Below are 23,439 nucleotides of genomic sequence, written 5' to 3'. Positions count from 1 at the left end.
AACGAGCAGGAGCTCAGAAAGAAGAGGAAAACACTTGAAGCAGGTCTTGAAAAGCTGCTCCACACCAAGAGATTAAAGGAATTCACTGCTCTGCTGTTCTCCAGACTGCAGGAGATTATTTTATCTACCATTGCTCCATAAAGGAGAAGTGCTATGAGAAAAAAGCAAAATTACATCCAGTGGAAAACCAAACCTTGCTAATTCGGTCTAAACTCACCAGATTAATTTTTTTTAGTAGGAAGAGTAAACATGGATGTATTCCATCAACAGGGGATGGCTGATTCCCTAACACTGAATCCTTAAAACAAGAACCAGGGACTGGGAGGACATGGAGAAGGTGGGCAGAGAATCTTAGATCATTCCCTGACCATTCTTTCTGTCTCTGTGGCCTCTCCTCATTTTTTTTCTCTTCTCAATCTCCTTTTTCCCCATGGATCAGGTGGAGGAGAAGGTCTTTGACCTGGCAGGCAGAGGTCACCACACAAGGAGCAGGGCAGGGACACTTTGAAAAGAGCAGCTCAAGCTCAGCCTGAAATCCCAAAAGAGGAAGATTAATCCTGTGACAGTCCTGGATCAAAATGCTACATTCCTCCAAATTTGGGGATAATTGGTTCTCCAAGTGTTACTCAAATTGCTGAATAAAAACCAAATCCAAAGCTGATGAAAATCACCCCCCAGAAATGCAGTGACAGCTCCTTGTCATCGTCAGCCCATAAATGGGCATTCTCCACACACCAGACAAAGAATTTCCCCCCAAACCTGAATGAATAAACATTAAATTAGCTTTTTTTTGTCACTTAGAAACCACATTCTATGAGGATTTTCCAGCTGTGGTTTTAGGATGCTAATTTAATTAGGGTAGGAACTCATGCCCTGCCTTGGAAATGAAAGCTGCAGCTTTATGAAGAGTGATGGTTGTCAGAGAGCTCTTCTTAAAATTCCCTTCTCATTTTCTGAGCTTCACTGGAGACCAAAGTGGCATTTTTTTATCTGCACGAGATCTGCTTGGAGTATCCCTGGGGTTTTTTCCCTTGCAAGAGACCCTGCTGGGAAGCTGGGAATGCAAACTGCAGGAACACCCCAAGGAACCCAAAACCCTGGCCAGGAGCCACCCTATTGTTTGGGGGGGTGGGACAGAAAACAAGGAGGGAGAGAAAATATGGGCAGTGGTGACAATGCTTTGTAAACTGAAAACCAGACACAAATCCAAGGATTTCTTGAAATGCCAGCCCAGGGGTCAGGTTGGTAAATCCCTGCCTTAGCCTCAGCCCAAGTCCTTAAGGAAATCTGGATGCCAAAGGGCAAATGCTGGGATTAGAAATATGTTCATGGCAATGATGAAGATCAAAGCAAAGGGGTCTTTGCAAGGAAAACAAATCCCTCATTTTCCAGCTCTCCTGGAATAGATTGTGGGTTGCTTTGCACTTAGGAACTGAGTCCCAGGGGTGGTTTTGGGTAATTCCATGTTTTCTGCTGTTCTCTTGTGGCCACTCATCATCTGGAAGAGACTCCCACCCATGTGGGGTCTGCCCTTGGCTGCTCCTGGGAATTGGGATGGGCAAGGTTAATCTGAGTTAATTCCAACACTGGACGATCAGAGCTCACACCAGCACACCCACAAACGAGCAGAACACACCTTAAAACGGATAACATTTAAAAAACCCCCAAACACCTTGGAATTCTGATGGAGGACTGAAAGCCAGCAAAAAGTTTCTTTCTCTCCTTTTCTCAGATCCATAAAAAGGGGGTCCCCAGGGAGCGAACACTTGCAGGATCCTATCAAATTCCCTGAGTCTGGAAGTGTTGCTGTTTCTCTTGCAGCTCAGGAGAATTTGGTCATTGGTGACCCCAAATCAAGATTTTAACTCTCAGCAGCATCTCCCCAGTTTGCCTTTCCAAGGCTGCAGCCCCTCTGTCAATAACTGTGGCTGTTCCTGCCTCCCAAATTAAACTCCTGAGCTGGGAGCTCCCAGTGCTTTCTCCAAGGTCCTTTGTCCCTCCTGGTGTTTCCCAAACTTGCCAGTGAGATCTGGGGTTTGTACAAGCTCTGCCTACAGGAATTTGCTCTCTGGGAGCTTTTTTCACATCATTTTGCTTCTCCCATCAAACACACTCCAGGATGAGCCACAAAAAACTTCACTCCCAAGGCCTGGAGAAAGGTGAGACCTTCCCCAGGTGGCTTCTGGAGGCCACCAAACCCAGAGCTGTCCCCAGGCCCCAATTGCAGTTCTGTCCCCAAGCGGAGCACCCTGGGCATGCAGGAATTTTGGGGGCTTACCTGGGGCAGGGCTTGCACCACCGTGTCCAGCAGAGCTCTCATGCCCGTGGCCATTTTCAGCAGTTTCAGCACTGAAATGAGGAGCAAATCCTGCTCAGCAGGGCTGGGGGGAATTGCAGGGAAAATCCAGGAGGGAAATTGAGGTTCAGGTCATGCAGGGAGGGTTTAAATCTCCTGTACTGCTGTTTGGACACGTGGGGAGTTCTCTGCTGAAAACCAGGATCTCCCTGATCCCAGCAGGGCTGAACATGCCCCTGTCAGCCCCAGGGGAATGCATTCCCACTGCCAGAGGGTTCTGGGATTTTGGGAAGGAATTCCTCCCTGTGAGGGTGGGGAGGGACTGGGATGGAATTCCTAGAGAATCTGGGGCTGTCCCTGGATCCCTGGAAGCGTCCCAGGCCAGGCTGGGATGGTGGAAGGTGTCCCTGCCATGGCAGGGGTGGGATGGGATGGGCTTTAAGGTCCCTCCCAACCCAAACCATCCTGGAATTATATGAAAATGGACAAAAACCTACAAGAATCCCAACGTGCCCAGGCAGGAAAATGAGAGGCACCTCAGCAGTGAAGAGCATCTTCCCAAGCCCTAATTGCCATCACTCCCCACCCTGCTCTGGACCTGGATAAAAGCTCAGTGATCCCAGGCTGGAATGAGAACCCAACCCCAGATGGAAAACCCCATGGAACCCCCAGCTGGCCTCTGAGCTGCCATTCCATTTCCCCACTGGGGATTAAACCAGCAGGGCTGGAAGGACAAACATCCCAAGGATTTCCTGGAGAGCCCAGAGCAGAACCCACCTCTGGCTATCCTGAGCACCCTCATGATGCGGATGATGGTGGGGTTGATGGGAAGGGCAGCGTTCATCTCGATCTCCTCCAGAGTGATCCCCACAATGGACAGCAGGACGATGGCCAAGTCCAGCTGGTTCCACCTACAGAGACAGGAAGGACAAACACAATTCAAATTATACATATTTTATGTTAATGACAGACACCAGCAAATCCCAAACGCATCTTTCTTGGATTATGTTAATTATCTAAAATTACTTCTCTTGAGTTTTAATACAATATATCTTTTATATTTCTATTTCTACAAAGTATTTAATTTTTTTTTACAAAACTATCCTTTAAACTTATTTTTATTTCTATTTTCCTCTCAACAATATCTACCTTATTCTATAATATTTCTAAATCAATATTTCTTATCTCAAAGTTTATATACAAATATATACTACACACGCTTTCTATGAAGTTTTTTAAATTTTCTACAAATTTATTTCCCACACATCTCCTCATTCTCATCTGGGCCTGTGATTTTTAGGTGATACAAAACCAGCTCAGAGCAGCTGGCACAGACATCCTTGAGCCACAGAATCTGGGAAGTGACTGGGAGCTGACTGGGAAATGTTTCTGACCTCTAAGCTGAGCTGCTCAGGCCCGGTGGAAAGGGAAATCCTGGGGGGGAAATGCATCTGGAATTTGGGGAGGTTTCCTGAATTCCTCCTGCAAAGCACCGCCAGCAGTTCTCAGGATTTTTATTTCTTACCACTACAAAGTTTGCACCCACTGAGAGCCAGCCCTGGGCTCTTCTTGTGTCACCACAGTGCTGCTGCATCTCCCCAGAATCTGGCTCTGAAACTGGGCCAGTCCAGCCCTGAATCCCAAACCCACAGGGGTCCAGAATGCTCTCACCTGTCCTTAAAAAACCTCCGGAAACCAAAGGCCACCAGCTTGAGCAGTGCCTCGAACACAAAGACGATGGTGAACACGTAGTTGCAGTACTTGAGGGCTTCATCCAGGGACTGGAAAGACAGATCCCAGTTAGGCCAGCCCAGTTATCCCTTCCTAGACCCCCACGGAGGGACTGGCAGGGAGCAGGGTGAGAGGAGCACAGAAATTTCAGGAATAAAGTCATAAAGGCTCGTGGAGCTCACTAAATCACCCAGCAGAACTCAAATAAAGGCTTAGCCCCTGAGTCAAACAAAACCCTCCAAAGCACTGAGATTAGTTCTGCTAAAAATGTCAGGTTCAAGCTCAGTGCACAGATTGTTCAGCCTGGGCCAGACAGGAAAAAATTCCCCCCTTCCCCATCTCCTGAAGATTCCTTGGTGTGAAGTGCCCAGCCCTGGGGAGAAGGAAAACCTCGATGGATCATTTCTTGATCCCAGCCCTGCGGGCAAAGGCTTTGCTTAAAAAGCTGAGGAAAATAAATAAACCTTGGAGATGGATGAAACCTTTCCTTGTTGAAAAATGGGGCATCTCCAGAGCTGGGCAAAGCGTGTCCATATTTGGTGCAGCGCTCCCACTGTCCCCAGAGCCGCCCTCGGAAGTCAGGAATCCACAGTGTTTATACTCGGGCATGATGAGTGTTTATAATGGATTTCATTGGAGCTGGGGGCCAACAATAGCAAAGGAATCTTGTGGGGAATCTTAAAATAGACAAGCTGAGGTGGGGGGAGCAGCTCCTGGGGTGGGGAGGGATTGGGGGACAGGAGGGAGGGAAGGGAGGTTTAGTTTAGTGTAGAGTAGAACTCTGAATTTCCAATAAAAAATGGGAATTGTGAGGATCAAACTGGACAAAAATGGAAATGAATGCGACAGAGGAGGCTGTAGGAAACCCCAGGGCACAGGAAAGCTCTTTTTGTCCCCTCTGTGTGATGCCTGGCTTTGCTGACCCCACACACAGTGAGGTCACCAGGGCATGGCCATGCCCTGATTTTTTGGGAATGGGAGCTGGGAGTTTCTTAGGTGTTGGCAACAATCCCTATTTTTGTACCTGTACCTAAAATAAAATGGCAGCTTAAAAAACACAGGACAATTTCCTCTTCCATCCAAAGCCTGCGCCTGACTTGTGCCATCGTTTGTGACCGTTTGCATTTGGATTTACAACTCTGTGTTAAGTGAACGTAAACCAAGAGTAAATAAAACCCAACCTGGATAAACAACATTTCCATGGAATTACCCTGGTATAAAACACACACACACACGTTGCCCTCTGGCTCAGCATCCAGGAGGCATTTGCAGGTTACCATGGAATGCTGGAAAAGTAAATGCTGAAGCCAGAGCTTCATAAATGATAACGAAATGGAAAATTTATAGATGGAAAATGTATAAATTGATGTAAATTTATCTATCAGCCCCTCTGATTTATGTCAAAGGTGCTCTGAGGGGAGAATGATTTTATAATACATTAAAAAAGTGAGGATTGTACTTTTAAATTTGGTTTATTCAGAATTCATTGAGGAAAAGAAACACTCTGCATGCTGTAACTCTGAGTTTATATCTGTTAATGGAATGTTCTAAAACTCTGGACTGTTTTCCAGTGTGAGGCTCAGTCAGGTTTGGGATCAGGGCAGGAAATATTTAGATTGGTCTTTTCCTGGTAAAAGCTTAATTCACTCTCCATTAGCTGGGTGGTTTTTTTTTACCCAAAGCAGGGAAATGGAAGTTTTTCTGCCTGAGGCAGTGACTCCCAAATGGCAGAGCTGGATCAGAATGCTGAGGCTCCCCAAAAACTGGGGGTGCCTTTTTGGGGCTACCTAAAAACAGACGCTAGACAAAATTAGGGGATAAAAAGTGTTTCTATTTATTGAAGGGCCTTCGGGTACATTTAGGGCAGACAAAGGCTACACCTAAAAATGGACCATGGGTCAGGGGTTTTCACACTTCTGTAAGTTTGGGCCATTTGCATACTGGGGGTTAATCTGCCAATTACAGCTTCAGGTAATGAAGTAATTTTCCTCAAGTTTGTTGCCCCCAACTCCCCTTTGTTTACATTTCTGGGCCCTGAGGCAGTGAGATGTCCTTGATCGCCAGGCCTGGAGAGGAATTGTTGTGTCTGCCCAAAATGGGAAGGCAGCAGCTCACACTGCACGTGGAATTTAGAGTTACACACTAAAGAACTGCAGCATTACAAATACATGGAAAACATAAAATCTAAAACATCCAAAAATCTAAAAAATCTAAAACATCTAAAACCTAAAACATCCCTAGGAATGTCCCCATGGCCAATTTCCTCTCAGGGCAGCCCTGCTGGGGGCAGCTCCTGGTTGTAGTGCTACACTAGTTTAGAGTTCTACACTAAAGAACAGCAGGATTACAAATACATGAAAAACATAAAATCTAAAACCCTAAAACATAAGTGGGACTGTCCCCATGGCCAATTTCCTCCTAAGGGACCTGTGCTGGGGGCAGCTCCTACCTTGGGCTGGTTGTAGTGCTCCACTAGAGTTTAGAGTTACACACTAAAGAATTACAGCATTACAAACACATGCAAAACATAAAATCTAAAACATCTAAAAATCTAAAAAATCTAAAACTTAAAACATCCCTGGGAATGTCCCCATGGCCAATTTCCTCTCAGGGCAGCCCTGCTGGGGGCAGCTCCTACCTTGGGCTGGTTGTAGTGCTCCATGGACATGGTGATGACGTTGACGCCGATGATGAAGGTGATGAAGAGGTCCAGGTAGTGGCTGGTGCACAGGCTGTGGATGTACCTCCTGGCCGGGGAGTAGTCGGCGTAGTAGGGCCTGCGCTGGGCTTCTGTGGGGACACAGGGGACAGCCATGAGCCAAGGGGGCTGCAGGGCTGCTGGCCACCAGCACGGGGCCTGGAGGTCACCCCCAGCTGGACACAGGGTGGGGAACAAAGGTGGGCAAACGGTGGGGAGAGGCTGAGTGATTCCTGTGTGATTCCTGTGTTATCCCTGTGTGATCCCTGAAGGATCCCTGTGTGATCCCTGAGTGATCCCTGAGTGATCCCTGAGTAATTCCTGATTCCTGAGTGATTCCTGATGGATGATTCCTGTGTGATCCCAGAGTGATCCCTGTGTAATTTCTGAGTGATTCCTGAACGATTCCTGTGTTATCCCTGTGCGACCCCTGTGGGATCTCTGTGTGATTCCTGAGTGATCCCTTAGTGATGCTTGAGTGATCCCTGTGTGATTTATGAGGGATTCCTGTGTTATCCCTGAATGATCCCTGAATCATTCCTGTGTGATCTTTGAGCGACCCCTGATTGATTCTTGTGTAATTCCTGAGATTCCTGAGTGATTCCTGAAATATTCCTGCGTGATCCCTGAGTGATCCCTGATTCTTGGGTAATTTCTGAGTGATCCCTGGTTGATCCCTGAGTGATCCCTGGTTGATCCCTGAGTGATTCCTGTGACCCCTGAGTGATCCCTGTGTGATTCTTGAGCGATCACTGAGTGATTCTTGTGTAATTCCTGAGATTCCTGAGTGATTCCTGAAATATTCCTGCATGATCCCTGAGTGATCCCTGATTCTTGGGTAATTTCTGAGTGATCCCTGATTGATCTCTGAGTGATTCCTGTGACCCCTGAGTGATCCCTGTATAATTCTTGAGTGATCCCTGAGAGATTCTTATATAATTCCTGAGTGATTCCTGAAATATTCCTGTGTGATCCCTGAGCGATCCCTGTGTGATCCCTGTATAATTTCTGAATGATTCTGCCTCCCACCACAGCCTGGGTGGGGTTTTTGGGATGAGCAGCCTCTGGTGCCAGGCAGGTCCTTCCCTCTGTCCCACAATCTCCTGGCATGGGCAGCAGGGGAGGAGCAGGATGGACACAGGACCCAAAGCCAAGGGAAAAGCTTCAAACCCAGCAGAGCTGGGGCAGCACTCATCTCTCCCAGCAGTCCTGCAGGTGCCAGGAATATCCCAGCTGGGAGGAGAACATGCCCTGAGGTCCAGGAGGTTTTTTGGGACCTTTGGAAGGCCAAAGGAAGAGCAGCAGGGCATCCCTGAGGGATGGGAGCACACAGGACACAGCCACAAAGCGCTTGGCTCTGCCAGGACAACCAGCACAAGCTCCTCTGGAAAAAGAAATATACATTTATATTTATAAAATAGGTAATTAAACAATATATCTAGGGCTCAGGGCATGGCTGCATCTAAAAGCATTCACATGGATTTTATATCTCTGCCTCTGGTCGGGATTCCTCCTTTTTTTCTCTTCAAATGTGGAAATTTCTGCCGGTGACCAAATTCCTGGGAGCGTTCCAAGGAGAGTGTTTGGACCCCAGGACTGCATTTACTGCCTGTGTCTCTCTCCAATGAAAGTGTGACCACAGGGATGGCTGTGGGCACTCAAATTCCTTTCAAACTGCAGCAATGTAAATATTCTGGGTTTACACAAGGCCAAGGCAGCATTACTGTGGATTTCACAAGTGGAAGAGACACTGAGGTCACACCAAGTCAGAGCAGGATGGCTCCTCACAGAGAGGGGATTTTGCAAATCTATCAGCAAATTCAGCTTTTAATGCATGAAGAGCTCAGAAAAAGTTGCTTCACCTTGACAACAAGGAGGGAAATCAGTTCAGAAGCACTCAGTGCCCTCCTGAAATCCATCTCCCACTCCTCTCATCCTGCTAATACCTTTCAGATGGAAAGACTCTTGAAATGTGGGAGGTTTTTTGGGGTTTTTTTGGTTTTTTTTTTGGTGCAACTGATGCCAGATCAGAATCCAAACCCTTAAAATTAATTGGATAAAGGGAAACAGAATCTGCAGCTCCCTTTCAACTACTTCTTTTTTTTTTTTGCTGGTAGTTAAAAGTACAGTGGAGGCATTTGAAAAACATTTCCTTCTGACCAGGGTCACCAAGGCTTTTTTGCTGCTCTGCTAAGGGGTGTGGAAAAACAAGATGAAAGCAACCAGAGTTGTTTTTGAATACATTTTTTTTTCCTGTTGCTTTCATGTGCCTTAATCCTACGAGTCATCTTGGACTGCTGGGGCTGTCTGTGCTACTGAGCTCAGCCTGCCTGAAAAATAATAATAAAAACATTGCAGTATAATATTTATTTCAGCCTGTACAATGTGCTTTCATGTGTTTTCAGGATTACAACATCCTTGTCCTTTTCTTTTTTTAATTATTTTTAGGAAAACGTCTTCTTGGGAGTGCAGATAACTCCTTGGGAGGTCTGAGAATACCCTTAATAGTTAAATGTTATATTAAGGGACTATTTATTAATGATGAATGGTTGATTAATGGATTCCAGGAGATGAGCAGGGACGGGCTGGCAGCACATAAGGAAAAGAGGTTGCAGGTGGTTTCAACCACCCCTCACCTGCCCAAATGCCTGATTTATTCACCATTCAGCAAAAAATCAGGTGTTTATTCTGTTTCATCAACTAATTCCAGAAGGAGAATCACAAGAAGACATTTTCCACTGTCAGGCACTGAGCTGAAAGCCTCCTCAGTTCCCTGGCAGCATCAGAGCTCCTTCTGTCCATGGGCTGGAGAGGCAAACCCAAGGAGGAAGCAGCAGACCCAGAGGTGGCTCTGTCCTGCAGCACAGAGGGGTCCCACAGGTCTCTCTCAGCCCTGCCCAAATTCCTGCTGGGAAAACTCAGGGCACGCTTCACCCGAGGGAGCTGCAGGTGCAGCCTGGCTCCTTTGGGATGCACACAGCCCAAAGGCAGAGCAGGGGACACGGAAGGAACTCCAGCAGGGGGAAACATCCAAGGAGAGCTGGCAGGGAGGTGACAGAGGTGACAATAACCACATGCAGCAGGGCCATGCTTCGGGGGGACCCCATGCAATGTCCACTCCAGGAGATGCTGCCCGTGGGAGCTGGGATGGGCTCAGGAATGTGCCCAGGAATGTGCCCAGGGATGTGCCCAGGGATATGCCCAGAGGAAAAGCAGGTATGTGCCCAGAGAGAGCAGGAATGTGCCCAGGGATGAGCCCAGAGGGAGCTGGGATGTGCCTCAAGGGAGCCAAGATCTGCCCAAGGACTTGGGATGTCCCTGAAGGCAGCAGGAATGTGCCCAAGGATGTGCCCAGGGATGAGCGCAGAGGGAGCTGGGATGTACCTGGAGAGAGCCAGGATGTGCCCAGGGATGTGCCCAGGGATGAGCACAGGGATGTGCCCAGGGATGAGCGGAATGCCCAGGATGGGAGATGAGCCCAGGGATGAGCCCAGGGATGAGCCCAGAGGGAGCTGGGATGTACCTGGAGAGAGCCAGGATGTGCCCAGGGATGTGCCCAGGATGTGCCCAGGGATGAGCACAGGGATGTGCACAGGGGATGAGCCCAGAGGGAGCTGGGATGTACCTGGGATGAGCCCAGGGTGTGCCCAGGGATGTGCCCAGGGATGTGCCCAGGGATGTGCCCAGGGATGAGCCCAGCGATGAGCACAGGGATGAGCCCAGGGATGAGCCCAGAGGGAGCTGCGATTTGCCCAAGGATGAGCCCAGGGATGTGCCCCAGCAGCCAGGGCTGGCTCAGTGAGCCCAGGAAGGCAGAGGGGCTGCAGCAGGGTGGGGGCAGAGGGGAGCAGCCCCACACAGCTCTGCCAGGACAGGCAGAGCTCCAGGGCTCCACAGCTCTGGGCATTGCCAAGCCCTCCAGGGAGTTTTACCTCTGTTGGCAGCACAGCAAACAGCTCTGGGCTCCTCTCAGATCACATTTTTAACTCCTAGACGGAATTTTAAGCCCCCAAATTGTGCTGAGGGTTCACTGCACACACCCCAGCTGCTGCTGGCACAACCAGAGCTGTGGATCTGTGGGAGAACCTGGCTGAGGAGGATTCTGCTCCACGGGATGTGGGCACAGGGAACCCCAAATCCACTGCTGATCCCAGCAGGCAAAACACAACCTGTGCCTTGGGCTCTCTGGGAAAATGGGCTTGGGGATGTGACTCCCATCAGCCAGCTGGCAGATTTCTGTCATCATGGAATGGTTTGGGGTGGGAGGGACCTCAAAGCCCCTCCAGTGCCACCCCTGCCAAGGCAGGGACGCCTTCCACCATCCCAGGCTGCTTCAAGCCCCGTCCAGCCTGGGCACGTTGGAGTTCTTGTGGGTTTTTGTCCATTTTCATGGAATTCCAGGATGGTTTGGGTTGGGAGAGACCTTAAAGCCCATCCCATCCCACCCCTGCCATGGCAGGGACACCTTCCACCATCCCAGCCTGGCCTGGGACGCTTCCAGGGATCCAGGGGCAGCCCCAGATTCTCTGAAAATTCTATTTCAGCCCCTTTCCACCCTCCCAGGGAGGAATTCCTTTTCAAAATCCCATAACCCTCTGGCAGTGGGCATGCATTCCCCTTGTCCTGGCACTCCCTGCTCTGTAAATGCTCTTTCTCCATCAAACACAGCCAAGTTTCCCTTCAGCTGCTGGTTTGAACTGGTGGAAGTGCAGGAGGGGAAAAAAAGCAACCATCAAAGAGATGAAAAAAGGAAAATCCCAGCCTTTCCTCCCCCTGCTTTTAGATGCTGGCCAATACTTGAATCTCACCTCTCTGCAGAGTTATTTCAACTTTGCTTGTGGTTCTGCTGACATGGAAATTAATGAAGCCCCGTCCTCCCCTGGCTTAAAAGCATTTTTAGTTTGGCATTACAATTCCCAGCCCCAGCTCCTCCATTACAATGCTCTGCATGAAACATTAGAAAGCCCTGATGGGGTTATTCATGCCTGGAACAGAGCAGCTCTGTACCTGCAGCTGCCTGGAAAAACAAGCAGCAGGGGTTGAGAATTCCCTGCTTGAAAACCCTGAACACTCAGGGATACAGCACCCAAAATTTCGGTTCCAGCTCAAGAGATTCTGCTGGATACAGAGAGGTTGTGGCACTGAGAGGTGTTTAAATTCAAATATCACCATGTGCCACCCTCTAGAGAAAGGTTTGCAGCCACTGCTTTCAAAGGCTCCTCTGCTGGGGCTTAAAATTTCCCTCATCCTTCCACAATTCCCAGCTCTGGTGGGAAAAGCCTCAGAGGAACAGATTTGTGGCCAATCTCCTCTCACAGAGCTGAAATCAGGTAAAAGGATTTCTGAATTCTCAACTTTTGGCGTCTTCCTGAAGGGACACCACTGAAAGGCAGCCTGCTCCCAGCCAGAGCTGGGATTTCCAGCTTTCCCAGCTTTTCCAGCTCTGCTTTCAGCCCCCAGTGTCACCCAGACCCTCCTGCAGCCCCTGAAGGCCAGGGCTGAGCTGACAGCAGATCCAGGAGATCAAGATGCTGCACGTGTTTTTAATGAAAACCTTCAGTCTGGGGAGGCTGCTCTGGGGCTGTGTCTTCTGAGAAGCTCATTAAAAGGCTGGGAGCAGCAGGGTTGTTAAATTACACTTGGATGGAATGGATGGAGCAAGGGACAGCGTCAGGAAAAATATTCTGGTTTATCTTGATTTTTCTTCCCTGCACATAAAAAAAGTTCACTGAGCTTTTCAAACCACATCAAATGCATTTCTCAGTGTCCTCACCCCCTGCCCTCTTGCTCTCCTTGAGCAGAGTGAACCTGCTGCCAATCCCTGCAGCAAAGTGGCCCTCAGATGGGAAAGGAGAAATGTTTTGGAAAGATCTGAGGTGGTGACAGCACAGAACTGGGCTCAGAGGGACCTTCCTGCTGAAAAATCACCCCAAAGCAGGTGGTGACTGCCCATCCCACCTGTGTAGGGGCTGGGTCCTGCTGCAGGGCTGAGTCCTCCATGGAGAAATCCCTCTGCCAGGTCCTAATCCTGGATCCAGCCTGGGATTGGTGCCCAGGATCACCCAGCTGAGGTTTAACCCATCCCAGGGCTGTGTCCCAGGAACAATCCCTCTGCCAGGTCCTAATCCTGGACCCAGCCTGGAACTGGCACCCAGATCACCCAGCTGAGGTTTATCCCATTCCCAGGGCTGTGTTTTACACAGAACAATCCCTCTGTCAAGCCCCAGATCCTGGATCCAGCCTGGGATTGGTGCCTAGGACTACTCAGCTGAGATTTAACCCATTCCAGGGCTGTGTTCTCCATGAAACAATTCCTCTGCTGTGTTCCCAGACACCAAATCCTGGATCCAGCCTGGGATTGGTATCCAGATCACCCAGCTGAGGTTTAACCCATCCAGGGCTGTGTTCTCCATGGAGCAATCCCTCTGCCAGGCTCCAAATCCTGGATCCACCCTGGAATTGGTACCCAGGACCACTCAGCTGAGGTTTAACCCATTCCAAGACTGTGTTCTCCATGAAACAATTCCTCTGCTGTGTTCCCAGACACCAAATCCTGGATCCAGCTGGAATTGGCACCCAGGATCACCCAGCTGAGGTTTATCCCATTCCCAGAGTTGTATTTTCCACAGAACAATCCCTCTGTCAAGCCCCAAATCCTGGACCCAGCCTGGAATTGGCACCCAGATCACTCAGCTGAGGTTTAACCCATCCAGGGCTGTGTTTTACACAGAACAATCCCTCTGCCAGGCTTCAGATCCTGGACCCAGCCTGGGATTGGCACCCAGATCACCCAGCTGAGGTTTAACCCATTCCCAGCCTGCCACAGCTCCGTGGTGCATTTCTGTGTGTGCAGGAAGGGACAGATCCCCCAGCCCTCAATGCCCAGGGGACATCACAGACAGGGGACAGGACACACAGACAAGGTGCCAGGCAGACAGCAAGCCCACAGGGTGCATTTGTGGCCTAGGCTGGATTTTGCTCCTGCTAAAACACAAATTCTTCCTCCTCTCCTGCTCTGCCCAATGCTGGGAATGCTGACTGAGCTGAAAGCAGGGATCTCTGCCAGCCTGCCCACATTGCTCCCTCCTCTCCCTGGGGTGACCAGGCTGCTCCACAGGGGTGACACGGAGTGCTGGGACACATGGAAGCAGAGGAAGCTGCCAGCTGCTGCCACCATGCAGATCCCCCAGCTCCACGAGCACACACACACGCTGCCCACAGCCACAGCTCACATCTTTCTGAGTCTGCCACAGGTTTTTTTATCAAATCCATTAGTCACCTAAAGCACCCAGGAGGTTCAAACCCCTCCCAGCTGAAACAAAAATACATCCTTTGAAATGGAAACAGCAATTTCCCAAAAGTGCAGCAGATATTTGGGTTCACCTTGGTAACAGCTCCAGTTTGGATGCCAAGCTGTCCTTGCAGGTAGAGCCAGACATTTTCAGGGAACCTTCTGGAAGCCCAGCACATGGCCAAATGTTTCACTTCTCAGCTGCTCTATTGACTTGATCCCCTTCCAGAAATCTGTCCTCCTCCCTGTGTGCTCTCCATGAAATGTTACAAGGCTCATCTGTGCAATGGCTGGGCTGAAATAGCTCCTTGGAGGTGGTGGATAAAGAGGGACAATGTCACAGTGTCCATCACTTTGACAGGGACTGGCTCTTTCTGTGTCTGAGCTGTGGAGTCACAGCCAGGCTTTAATAAGATTTATTTCCTAATCAGGAACTGAGCTGTGCCTTCATACCTGTGCCCCTGTTCTCTCAAAGGATGCTTAAAATTGCTTTTTTTTTTTTATTTCATATAAACTTCGAGTTTATCTGAATGTCTTTTAGGTCAGGACATTGGGGTAGAAGCTGCACAAGGAGGACCCCTGGGACCCTAAAACTGATTCTCCTCCCTCTGCTGGAAATGCTGCCTTCAGTATTTCCACCCTCACACTCCCAAAGCTAAATGGGAAAAGGGGAAGGAAATTGCATCTGAACTCTTGGAAATCTCTGGAGAGACTCAGTGTCTGAGCTGGATTTCATTTTGAGCCAGGCACTGAACTCACAACTGGCTAAAATCAAAAGGGCTTGGCCCTCCCTGTGGTGCCATTGTGGTCCTGTGGGGACAGCAGTGCCATCATTTAGTGCTGAGGTGTCCCCTGGCTCCACCAAGGAGCACCAGGGGAGCAGGAGAGGGGCTGTGAGGGACACAGCTCCTGCCCCAGGCCTGGAGGGATGCAGGGAATGGGATGGGGTTTCTCCCAGCACAGCCTGTGCCGTGTCCTTGGAGCTGGGCTGCTTTTCCAGCTGGAAATGGATATCCATGGCTTGATGTGTGGGACACAAGCAATTTGTCACAATATTTGGTCCTTCCAGGAGATGACATGGCCAGGCAGAGCCACAGCACTGCTGCAAGCAGACAGGGCCAGGAAAGCTCAGCCTTACCTCTGACTAAGCTCAGCTTTGATCTCGGTGGCCAAGCCAGGTTTGCTCACTCCTCAAAAATGCCTGGCAGGCTCTCCCTGCTCACTGAAACTTCTGGGAAAGCTGGGGCTGCTTTCCTGGCGGATTTCCTGGGAATACTCTCCCAGGGGCAGCCTGCCCAGGGGAGGCGGGGATGGGCAGGTTTGGGGCAGGAAAGGAGCACAGGCTCAGGTGGGTTTGGGGTGTGATGGTCCCTATGAGATCCATTGAGAAGGAAGTTTTGGCTAGAGGCCTTTTTTGGCTAAAGGCCTTTTTTGGCTAACGGCCCTGCCCCTGGCCAGTGTTCCAAGGACAAAACAAGTCCCAGGACTGAGTCCCAGCCTGGAATGGGACGAGCATCTCCTGTCATGGACGCGTTCCCAAGAGGAATTCTCCCTGCAGCCCCACCCTGGGGCTCCCTGCTGTCCCCAGGCTCTGTCCATGCCCCATGCAGTGTCTGTGGCATGCGGGGCCATGCTCCAGGACTCCAAACGGCATCAGCACTGGTTCGGCTGAGAAATGAATCCCCAAATCAAAGCCCACCACCATCCTCAGATGCAGGCGGCGCGTTAAGGCACGGGGGAGCCTCAGTGGCCTCCAGGCACGGGGGGAGCAGGGAAACTGTTCACCCCTGTCCCTCGGTGCTTGGGACAGCGTGGCCTTGCAGAGAGAACTCTGCTGGAGGAGCATTTCCCCCCCAGCCAGGTGAAAAGGTGACATTTCCCACCAGGACAATCCCAAGGCGTCACCAGCCCGAGCCTTACGGCACCGCCAAAGAGGTAACAAAACAACACAACCTCGTGAACCCCAACAACAACAAAAACAACAACAACAACAAAAAACCCCAAAACTAAAAGGAAATCTTGCTTTGGGAGCAGGCAGGGCTCAGAAAGATTTTGGTTTGTAAGGCACTCTACCGACCAGACAGGTACATCTCCTTACTCCTGCGCTTTTTCTCCAGGCGCCGCAGCCGCTTCTCCTCCCGGCGCCGCGCCTCCTCCGCCTCCTGGTGCTGCCGGCACTTGTGGAAGTTCTCCACCACCACCCCCACGAACATGTTGAGCACGAAGAAGCTGACGATGAGCAGGAAGGAGATGAAGTAGAGCAGCATCCAAGGGTTGTGGTTCTGGATGGGCTGGAAGGGGGAGGGAAAGACGAGGGAGAAGCGGCACAGAGCGGGTGGGTTGAGTCAGTTTTTTTGGAGCAGTAAGTTGTGTGGGGAGGTGGGGAGCACTGGGAGGAGGATTTTCCCCAAGGATTTTCTTCCCATTCATCTTCTCACTGACTAAAATTTTGCCGTTTGGTGCAAAATCCACCCAAAAACTGCCTTATGGGATTTGATTATTTTGGTATTTATTTCACACAGCTTCAGCTAAATCTCAGTGGTGAGCATCATCCCACCAGCAAGATTGTTTCAGCTAAAGATAGGCTCCAGATCTTTAATTTTTTCAGATGTGGGCTCCTGCTTAATGTTTCTCAGTTGTTACCAGATCTTCAGAAGTGGGGGAAATGAAGTCCAAAGTGTTACTGTGGCTCTGGGTGGGTCCTACTCATGCGAGACTCAACTTCCCACGGAAAATGCCACGGAACTCACAAACTGAATGCCTTTCCCACAACATTCCTGGTGGTTTCCCATCCTCAAGCACCCTCATTCTAATTCATTCTACATCCCCTGATGTAGGACACGCCAGAGCTTGTCCTACATGGGAACAGCCGTGGAAAAGTAACTCCAAAAAATGGAAAACTGGCAGCTCAATGAGCAAAAGGAACCTCAAGGAGGTTCTACAGCTCCGCTGCTTCCTGGGATTTAAAAAACTCCGGAGTGCCCAGGCCTGAGGCTGGAGAGAGGAGCACAGGTGGGCTCTGCAGGACAGGTACCTGTTGGTCAATGCCCACGGCATCCAGCCCGTCGTACATGATGTTCACCCAGCCGTCCTTGGAGGAGAGGACAAACAGGGACATCAGGGCCTGCAAAATGGACAGAAGGGGTTGGTCCTGCCTTGCAGTCCCCAGAGAAGGAGCTCCCAACTCCTCCTATGGCCTGGCCTGCCTTTCAGCCATGTAAAGCATTTTATTTTCTTCATTTGCAAACAGAACAGGAAGGAATCTGGAGAACAAGAGGGCAGCTGAGGGATGGCATCCCAAAGCAGTGGCTTTAGGACAATTCTCCTAAAACCAAGGAATTGTACAACCATAGCAAGAGATCAAGGGTTGATCTGATCCATATTTACACATTTAGTGTAAAAGACAGAGATTTCCAGATAAAGCCACAGAATGACCAAGGATGGAAAAGCCCTCAAAGATCACTGAGTGCAGATATGAACCCACTGATAGATTATTGCCAACATCAGTTGTGGAAACTTCCTATGATGGAGGCTCCACACCCTCCTGAAGCCACGCATTTCAGGTGTCCATCCATGAAAGCTGGCACAGAAAACCCCTGCAGGGAGGACTTTACCTGCCCTAAATTGTCAAAGTTGTACTTCCTCCGGACCCATTTGTAGTGAGCGTTGGTGCAGTCGGCCTTCGTGGTGATGTTTTTGACATCAGGGCCATCACAGTAGTAGAACTTGCCTTTAAAAAGCTGCATTTGAGAACACAAATTAAAAAAAAAAAAGCAAAAATTAAGCAGCTTTGAAAAGTCTGTTCTGTGATTTATCTTTCATTCCTGCAGTAGAGTTCATCAGGGAGGTCTGTCTGCTCTCCTAATCCTGAGATCCTTGCTGGGAGCAGCTGCCAACCCCACCCTGGATCATTTCTCCAAAAGCCTGCCTCTTCTTCCCAAACTGAAATCTTCCTTTGGAGGCATTTCAGCTCATTATTTCCACCTCAACCCCAGCTTGTGAGAAAAGCAGCACTTACAGGGGAGGGAAATACTTTACCTGGACCCCTAAAATCCCAAAGATAATGAAGAAAGCACAGCAGATGAGAACAATATTCCCAATAGGCCTCAAGGAGGAGATCAAAGTTTCCACCACCAGCTTCAGACCTGGGGCTCTGCTGATGACTCTGGAAAAAAAAAAGACAAGACAATTAAACTTTTAATTTTTATGCATGTGCTGTTATCACCCAGCTGCTTCTCCTCTGCTCTCTGGGGCTGGCCCAACCCTCTTCTATCTGCAGGCAGGGAATTCTTCAGACAACCAGGACATCCCCAATCCCATCAGATGGAATTCAAGCAGTGACAGCTGGGCAGAGTGAGGAGGGGAGACTCCCTGTGGGCAGGGTATCACAGAGCTCCCACTGTGGGAGGTTTGTACCTCACTCCAGGAGCCTGATCCCTCCAAGGGCTCTGACCCCAGCCCAGGGACACAGGCAGGACCCTCCTTCCTCTCCTAACACGTGAACATCTTCCCAGTGGGCCTGGAGAGCACGTCTGGTGCTCCTCCTGCAGCAGTGGCCATGACAACTTTCCAAACAGAGTCATTCGAATTTATTTCCTAATTAGTTCCTGAGCTGGCTCTTAGCTAACAGGAGCCTGTGATCAGCAGCTCCACAGCCAAAGGGTCAGTCCCGTTGGGATTCCTGGTGTGCTCTGAGGCAGGTTTGGGGTGTTGCTTTCCTGGAGGAGAGCCTGGGGAATGCACTGCCCTGCCCTGGGGATGTGGCAGTGGAACCAGCCCAAGCCAAGCTTTCCTGGGAAGGACCAGGTAGGAGTTTTGCCTGAAAAACATCAAAGTTGTTTTTAGGATGGGCTCGTAAAGGGCGAGTCCTTGCTGGGAGCTGCAGCTCCCACGGATAGTGATGCCTTGTGCCTGCCAAGCCCAGAGAAAAGCGTTTTGTGCTGCAGCATTTCCACAGGGTCTTGTTTGAGAGAAATCATGTGGAGACTGAACTGCACCTCCAAAGTGTTAGGAATGGTCCCTGGAGCCATCCTGTGCTCAGTGAGGCCGTGGTGAGAGGTGATGAATTCCTTTCTATTCATAGGATCTGGCCTAGTTATTCTCAAAGACCAATTCCCCCTTTCCCCCTCCCCTTTCCTCATGAACTGCCCATGCCCTGAATTCTGTTCCCACTTCTGTGGGTCACACATGGTGACATGTCCAGGGTGTCCTGGGGAGCCAGCACTGCCAGGGGACCCTGGTGCCACCAGCAGAACAGTGATGAGCCAGAAACAATGATTTCCTGGTCACTAAGGTGACACAGAGCACAAAGAGCTGCTGTTCTTGTGGTCTGAAAGATTCCCTCTGCCTATCACTCTCACAAGCACAGCTTTGTCCCAGGAAGTTTCCAGGTTTTTGGAGGTGACTGTCTCATTCCCCTGAAATTTCAGAAAAAAAAGGGTCCTGTTTCTTGCCAAGCAGGACAAAACCAGAACAGGAGCTCATCCAAATCCCCTCCCCCCCAAACATTATCCCTCTTTATAATCATAACCAAAATACAGATTATCTTTACTCCTGTTCTCAAACACTGGAAGCTCTGCCCTCCTGTGCCTGGCTGAGGGAGGAGCTGCTTTGCAGGGATGTTTGGCAGGGTCAGGAGAGCAGGGAAGGATGCTGGAGCTTATCAAATCCTCAGAAGGATGCTGGAGCTTATCAAATCCTCATCAGCACTTGTTCAACTGCAAATCCCTGGTTGCTGGGGAATGCCTGTGAGGTTGTGCAGTGGAAGAAGGATTTGGGAAGGGCTGATAAAGCTGCAGTGTGGAGGAGGCTCTGACTGCCCTCACTCTGGATTCTGACAGCACCTCTCACTCCTAACTCCAGCCACGCGTGTCTGAGCTGGAGAAGACGAATCTGAACTCATTTCACTGTTTTCAAACAATTTGTCACCGAGTTTAGAGATCCCCAAAGATGTTTCTACCCATGTTGCATTTCAGTTTTTTGAGGTGTTAACAAGACCTTGTGCATTTCCCAAGCTCTGATTTATCAGCCCATACCGGAGCGGTCTCAGGGTCCGCAGAAGCCTCAGCACACGAAGGACTCCCAGGATTTTGGCTCCTCCTGCTGATGCCATGGACACAATGATGTCAATGATGGACACAAAGACCAGCACTCCATCCAGGACGTTCCAGCTGCTCTGCAGGTACGTGTTCTCCCCGGAGAAAAAGCCAAGAGCTACCACCTGCAGCCAGGAGAAGGGAGAGTTGAAATCTTCACCCAGATCTGTAACTCTGCCATGGTCTGGTCTGCCAGAATTTGCTCTGGGCCATGGGATGAAGCTCTAATTACCTTAACCATCATTTCAACCACGAAGATGGCAGTGAAGATGTAATTAGAGACACTGAGGAATATCCTCTCCTGGAAAACACAGAACAACAAAGAGACGCGAGTCAGAAACCCAACATTTGTCTTGCAGGGTCTGGTCCTGAGGAGATGAAGATCTGCATGGGGGATGGAGGAAGGAAATGCCTCTCACCGTGCTCAGGGGGTCGATGTCTGGTCTCTCCAGAGCTATGGTGATGCAGTTGAGGAAGATGAAGACCAGCACCACGTGGTCAAACATTTTGTGGGCAATGACCTTCTGGCACGTCACGCGGAACCTGGAGAGAGGTGGGAAAAACAGATCCTTCAGAAGTTTGGGTCAGGAACAGGCTCCTCCCCAAAACCCAGCTCACGTTGATGTGCCACCAGCACCAGCCCAGGTGGTGAGGCAACATCTCCACAGGCTTCGGCCATGATTATCATTAATTATTAATTATTAATAATGCTGGCTAAGCCACCAACAACAAAGGGGTGAACCACACAGTTCTGCCCACACCGAACTGAAAACTTCACCTCAAAATCAGGAGCTGGATTTCTAAAGCTCTGAAGGATTTTTCCCAAGGGGGGGCTGTCTAGGAAGGCAATATTCCATTACCTCAAACCCCTGCTGGGCTGGAATTTCACTGGAATTTCTTACCTGTTCTGTGGGGAGAACAAGTAGAGGGACCAGTTCTCGTGAGTCTTGCACCACTGGGGTTTGTAGGGCTCCAGGGCTTTGCGGATCTGGTAGCAATAACTCTGGGTAAAAAAGAAGGAACACCTTTTCTTCCTCTTTTATTTTCCTGCCTCTTCAACTTTCACAGTGGTTTTGTGGAAGGAGGGGGCAGTTAATGGCTTTTTATTGCATCTGTAGGTGGTCACAGCTTTTGGGACAGAGCTGTGGTGGCCATTATCACATTTGTCCAAGAAAATAAGGAGGACAGGGATGGAAAAAGAGAAGAGATGGACAGGATAAAGCAAGACTTCTGGGAAGGTGTCATTTGGAGACACAGCGTTGTGCCAAACCCAAAAAGGCCTCAAGTAACCAAAAAGTTAAGTGGAAAACATCTCTTTTTAGGCTTTCATGACACCAAACAGCTCCTGTGAGTAAAGACATTCACCTGCAGTGTCTGCAGCTCATTTTGGAAGGGGACAATCCCAATTGGCCCAAAAATGAGGCATTTTTGGAAAAAAGGGAAGTTTTACCTCATGGGATTGTCACAGGCCTGTGACATTCACATTCTCTGAAAAAATTCCTTCACCCAGGATTTTTCTCCTGGGAAGCTGAGAAGCCTCAGAGAACAGGAAAACAATTCTTATCTCATTTGCTTCTCCTCTGTTTTGCTGCTTTGGAATGTGTTTGGAGATTGTTTCATTGGATTCTGGTGTGAGTTGTTTTGACACATTGGCCAATCAGGGCCAAGCTGTGTCAAGACTCTGGAAAGAGTCACGAGTTTTCATTATTATGTTTTTAGCATTTAGTAAGTATCCTTTCTGTATTCTTTAGTGTAGTATACTATAGTATTCTTTAATATAATATAGTATAATAAAGTAATAAATTAGCCTTCTGAGAACATAGAGTCAGATTCATCATTCCTGCCTTCGTTGGGGCATTTCCCTGCAAATACAACACAGGCCTAAAACGATCTCTTAAAAAAGGGATCTTTTAGGAAGCAAAGGCCCATTCCTCAGCTGGGGATAACACATATCCATGTCGGATTTCCATAGTTTAAAAACAAACTCCTACTTTATAGCCATGCAATGTAAAGGATGTGGGGTGAGTGCAATTTGAGTGCAACAGCTTAAAGCTGAAGAACAAACAGTCCTGCTGCCCTTTGAGCCTGACAGAAGAGGTCTGCAGAAATGCTACTGGATCCATCCATCCTTTTACGAATGGAAAACCCACGAACACCCATCTCCCTCTGTCAGAACTCAGTAAATCCCTCCGGGTTTCCAGAGTTGCTGAGGATCCTGCCGGGGGCTCAGAGACCCTGGCACGCAGCCCAAAACACCTGGGGATTTGATTATGACCCCTGCAGCAAGTTACCAGCTTTGTATGAGGAGCTAAAAGTCACAGAAGTTTGAATAATATAATAATAAAATTATCACAGGGTGAAAATGTAGATTTTAGGATTTTTGGAACGGGGGTTGTGGGGACAAGATGGAGGAACTTGGGTGTGTCTAGCCTTTCTTCTTCCTCATCTTGTTCTTCATTTTCTGCTGTGATGTTGGCACTTCGGGATTGGTTGAGAGTAGAAGCTCACTGTCTAACATAGGTGATAGGTATTGGGAATTAAGTGTAAATATGTTATATGTAGTTTGTAGTATAAAAAGACAACACCGCCTCGGGGGTGGTCAGAGTGCCTGTGGCTGCCCTGCTGAGCAGACCTCAGCTGGGCAGAGAGAAAATTTCATAGATAAGAATTAATAAACAACCTCAAGACCGAAAAGTAAAGAGCTCTGACTCGTTCTTCAGCTGCGCGGGCTGAAACAGAGACATCCTACGCATCTGGGAGCAGCAATTAACAACCAGCCACCCAAGATCCCTCAGCACTCACATCCTCCCCATCATCCTCGTAGTCCAGCGCGTCCTCCTTGTGCCCGTCCACCCTGAGGAAGAGCTCGGCACCCATCTTGCCGTTGCAGCCGCGGAACTCTGTGGGCAGCAGGGCGGCGGGGCCGGGCCCGAGCTGGCGCACGGAGGGCACCCGCAGCAGCTCGGGCAGCAGCTCCTGGGAGCCGCGGCGATCCAGGGACTCTGCCCGGCGTGGTGGCGAGGGCCGGCTGGGCGAGCTGGACTTGGCGTCGTCAGAGTCGTCGTCCGTGCTGCCCTTGCCCTCTCCGGAGAGCAGCGATTCCCGCTCTCCAGACTGGTTCTTCTTCTTGAGGCTCGGCGCCCGGCCCAGGCTGTTCCAGCTGGAGCGGCGGCTGCCCCAGTTGCTGCTGGTGGCCCAGTTGGCGCAGGGGGAGCTGCGGAGGCTGGACTGGGAGAGAAAGGAGGTGTGGGAATCCGTGAAATCAGAGGGTTTTGGGAAAGCTGCGAAAAGAAGGCCTCACAGAGGGCACCATTTATTGCAGGCCAGG

At 49.7% G+C, this 23,439-nt stretch overlaps 1 protein-coding gene across 3 annotated transcripts in view; it reads right to left on the bottom strand.

The window, feature by feature from the left end:
* Positions 1-23,439, bottom strand: part of CACNA1H (calcium voltage-gated channel subunit alpha1 H) — a 153,294-nt gene that overhangs the window by 15,366 nt on the left and 114,489 nt on the right. For 2 of the 3 annotated variants that reach the window (XM_030958025.1, XM_030958027.1), the window contains exons 17-29: positions 22,914-23,339; positions 21,014-21,114; positions 20,531-20,654; positions 20,344-20,412; positions 20,052-20,236; positions 18,055-18,181; positions 17,631-17,756; positions 17,051-17,140; positions 16,094-16,307; positions 6,666-6,817; positions 3,968-4,077; positions 3,074-3,207; positions 2,279-2,349 (exon numbers count right to left, since the gene is read on the bottom strand). In XM_030958025.1, the coding sequence (XP_030813885.1) occupies positions 2,279-2,349; positions 3,074-3,207; positions 3,968-4,077; positions 6,666-6,817; positions 16,094-16,307; positions 17,051-17,140; positions 17,631-17,756; positions 18,055-18,181; positions 20,052-20,236; positions 20,344-20,412; positions 20,531-20,654; positions 21,014-21,114; positions 22,914-23,339 (1,929 nt within the window). The remainder of the gene's footprint in view (positions 1-2,278; positions 2,350-3,073; positions 3,208-3,967; positions 4,078-6,665; positions 6,818-16,093; positions 16,308-17,050; positions 17,141-17,630; positions 17,757-18,054; positions 18,182-20,051; positions 20,237-20,343; positions 20,413-20,530; positions 20,655-21,013; positions 21,115-22,913; positions 23,340-23,439) is intronic. The other variant, XM_030958026.1, reaches the window with a different exon arrangement.

Source organism: Camarhynchus parvulus, chromosome 14 (assembly GCF_901933205.1).
Source record: "Camarhynchus parvulus chromosome 14, STF_HiC, whole genome shotgun sequence".
Classification (NCBI taxonomy): domain Eukaryota; kingdom Metazoa; phylum Chordata; class Aves; order Passeriformes; family Thraupidae; genus Camarhynchus; species Camarhynchus parvulus.
This window is presented reverse-complemented; position numbering and strand designations above follow the sequence as displayed.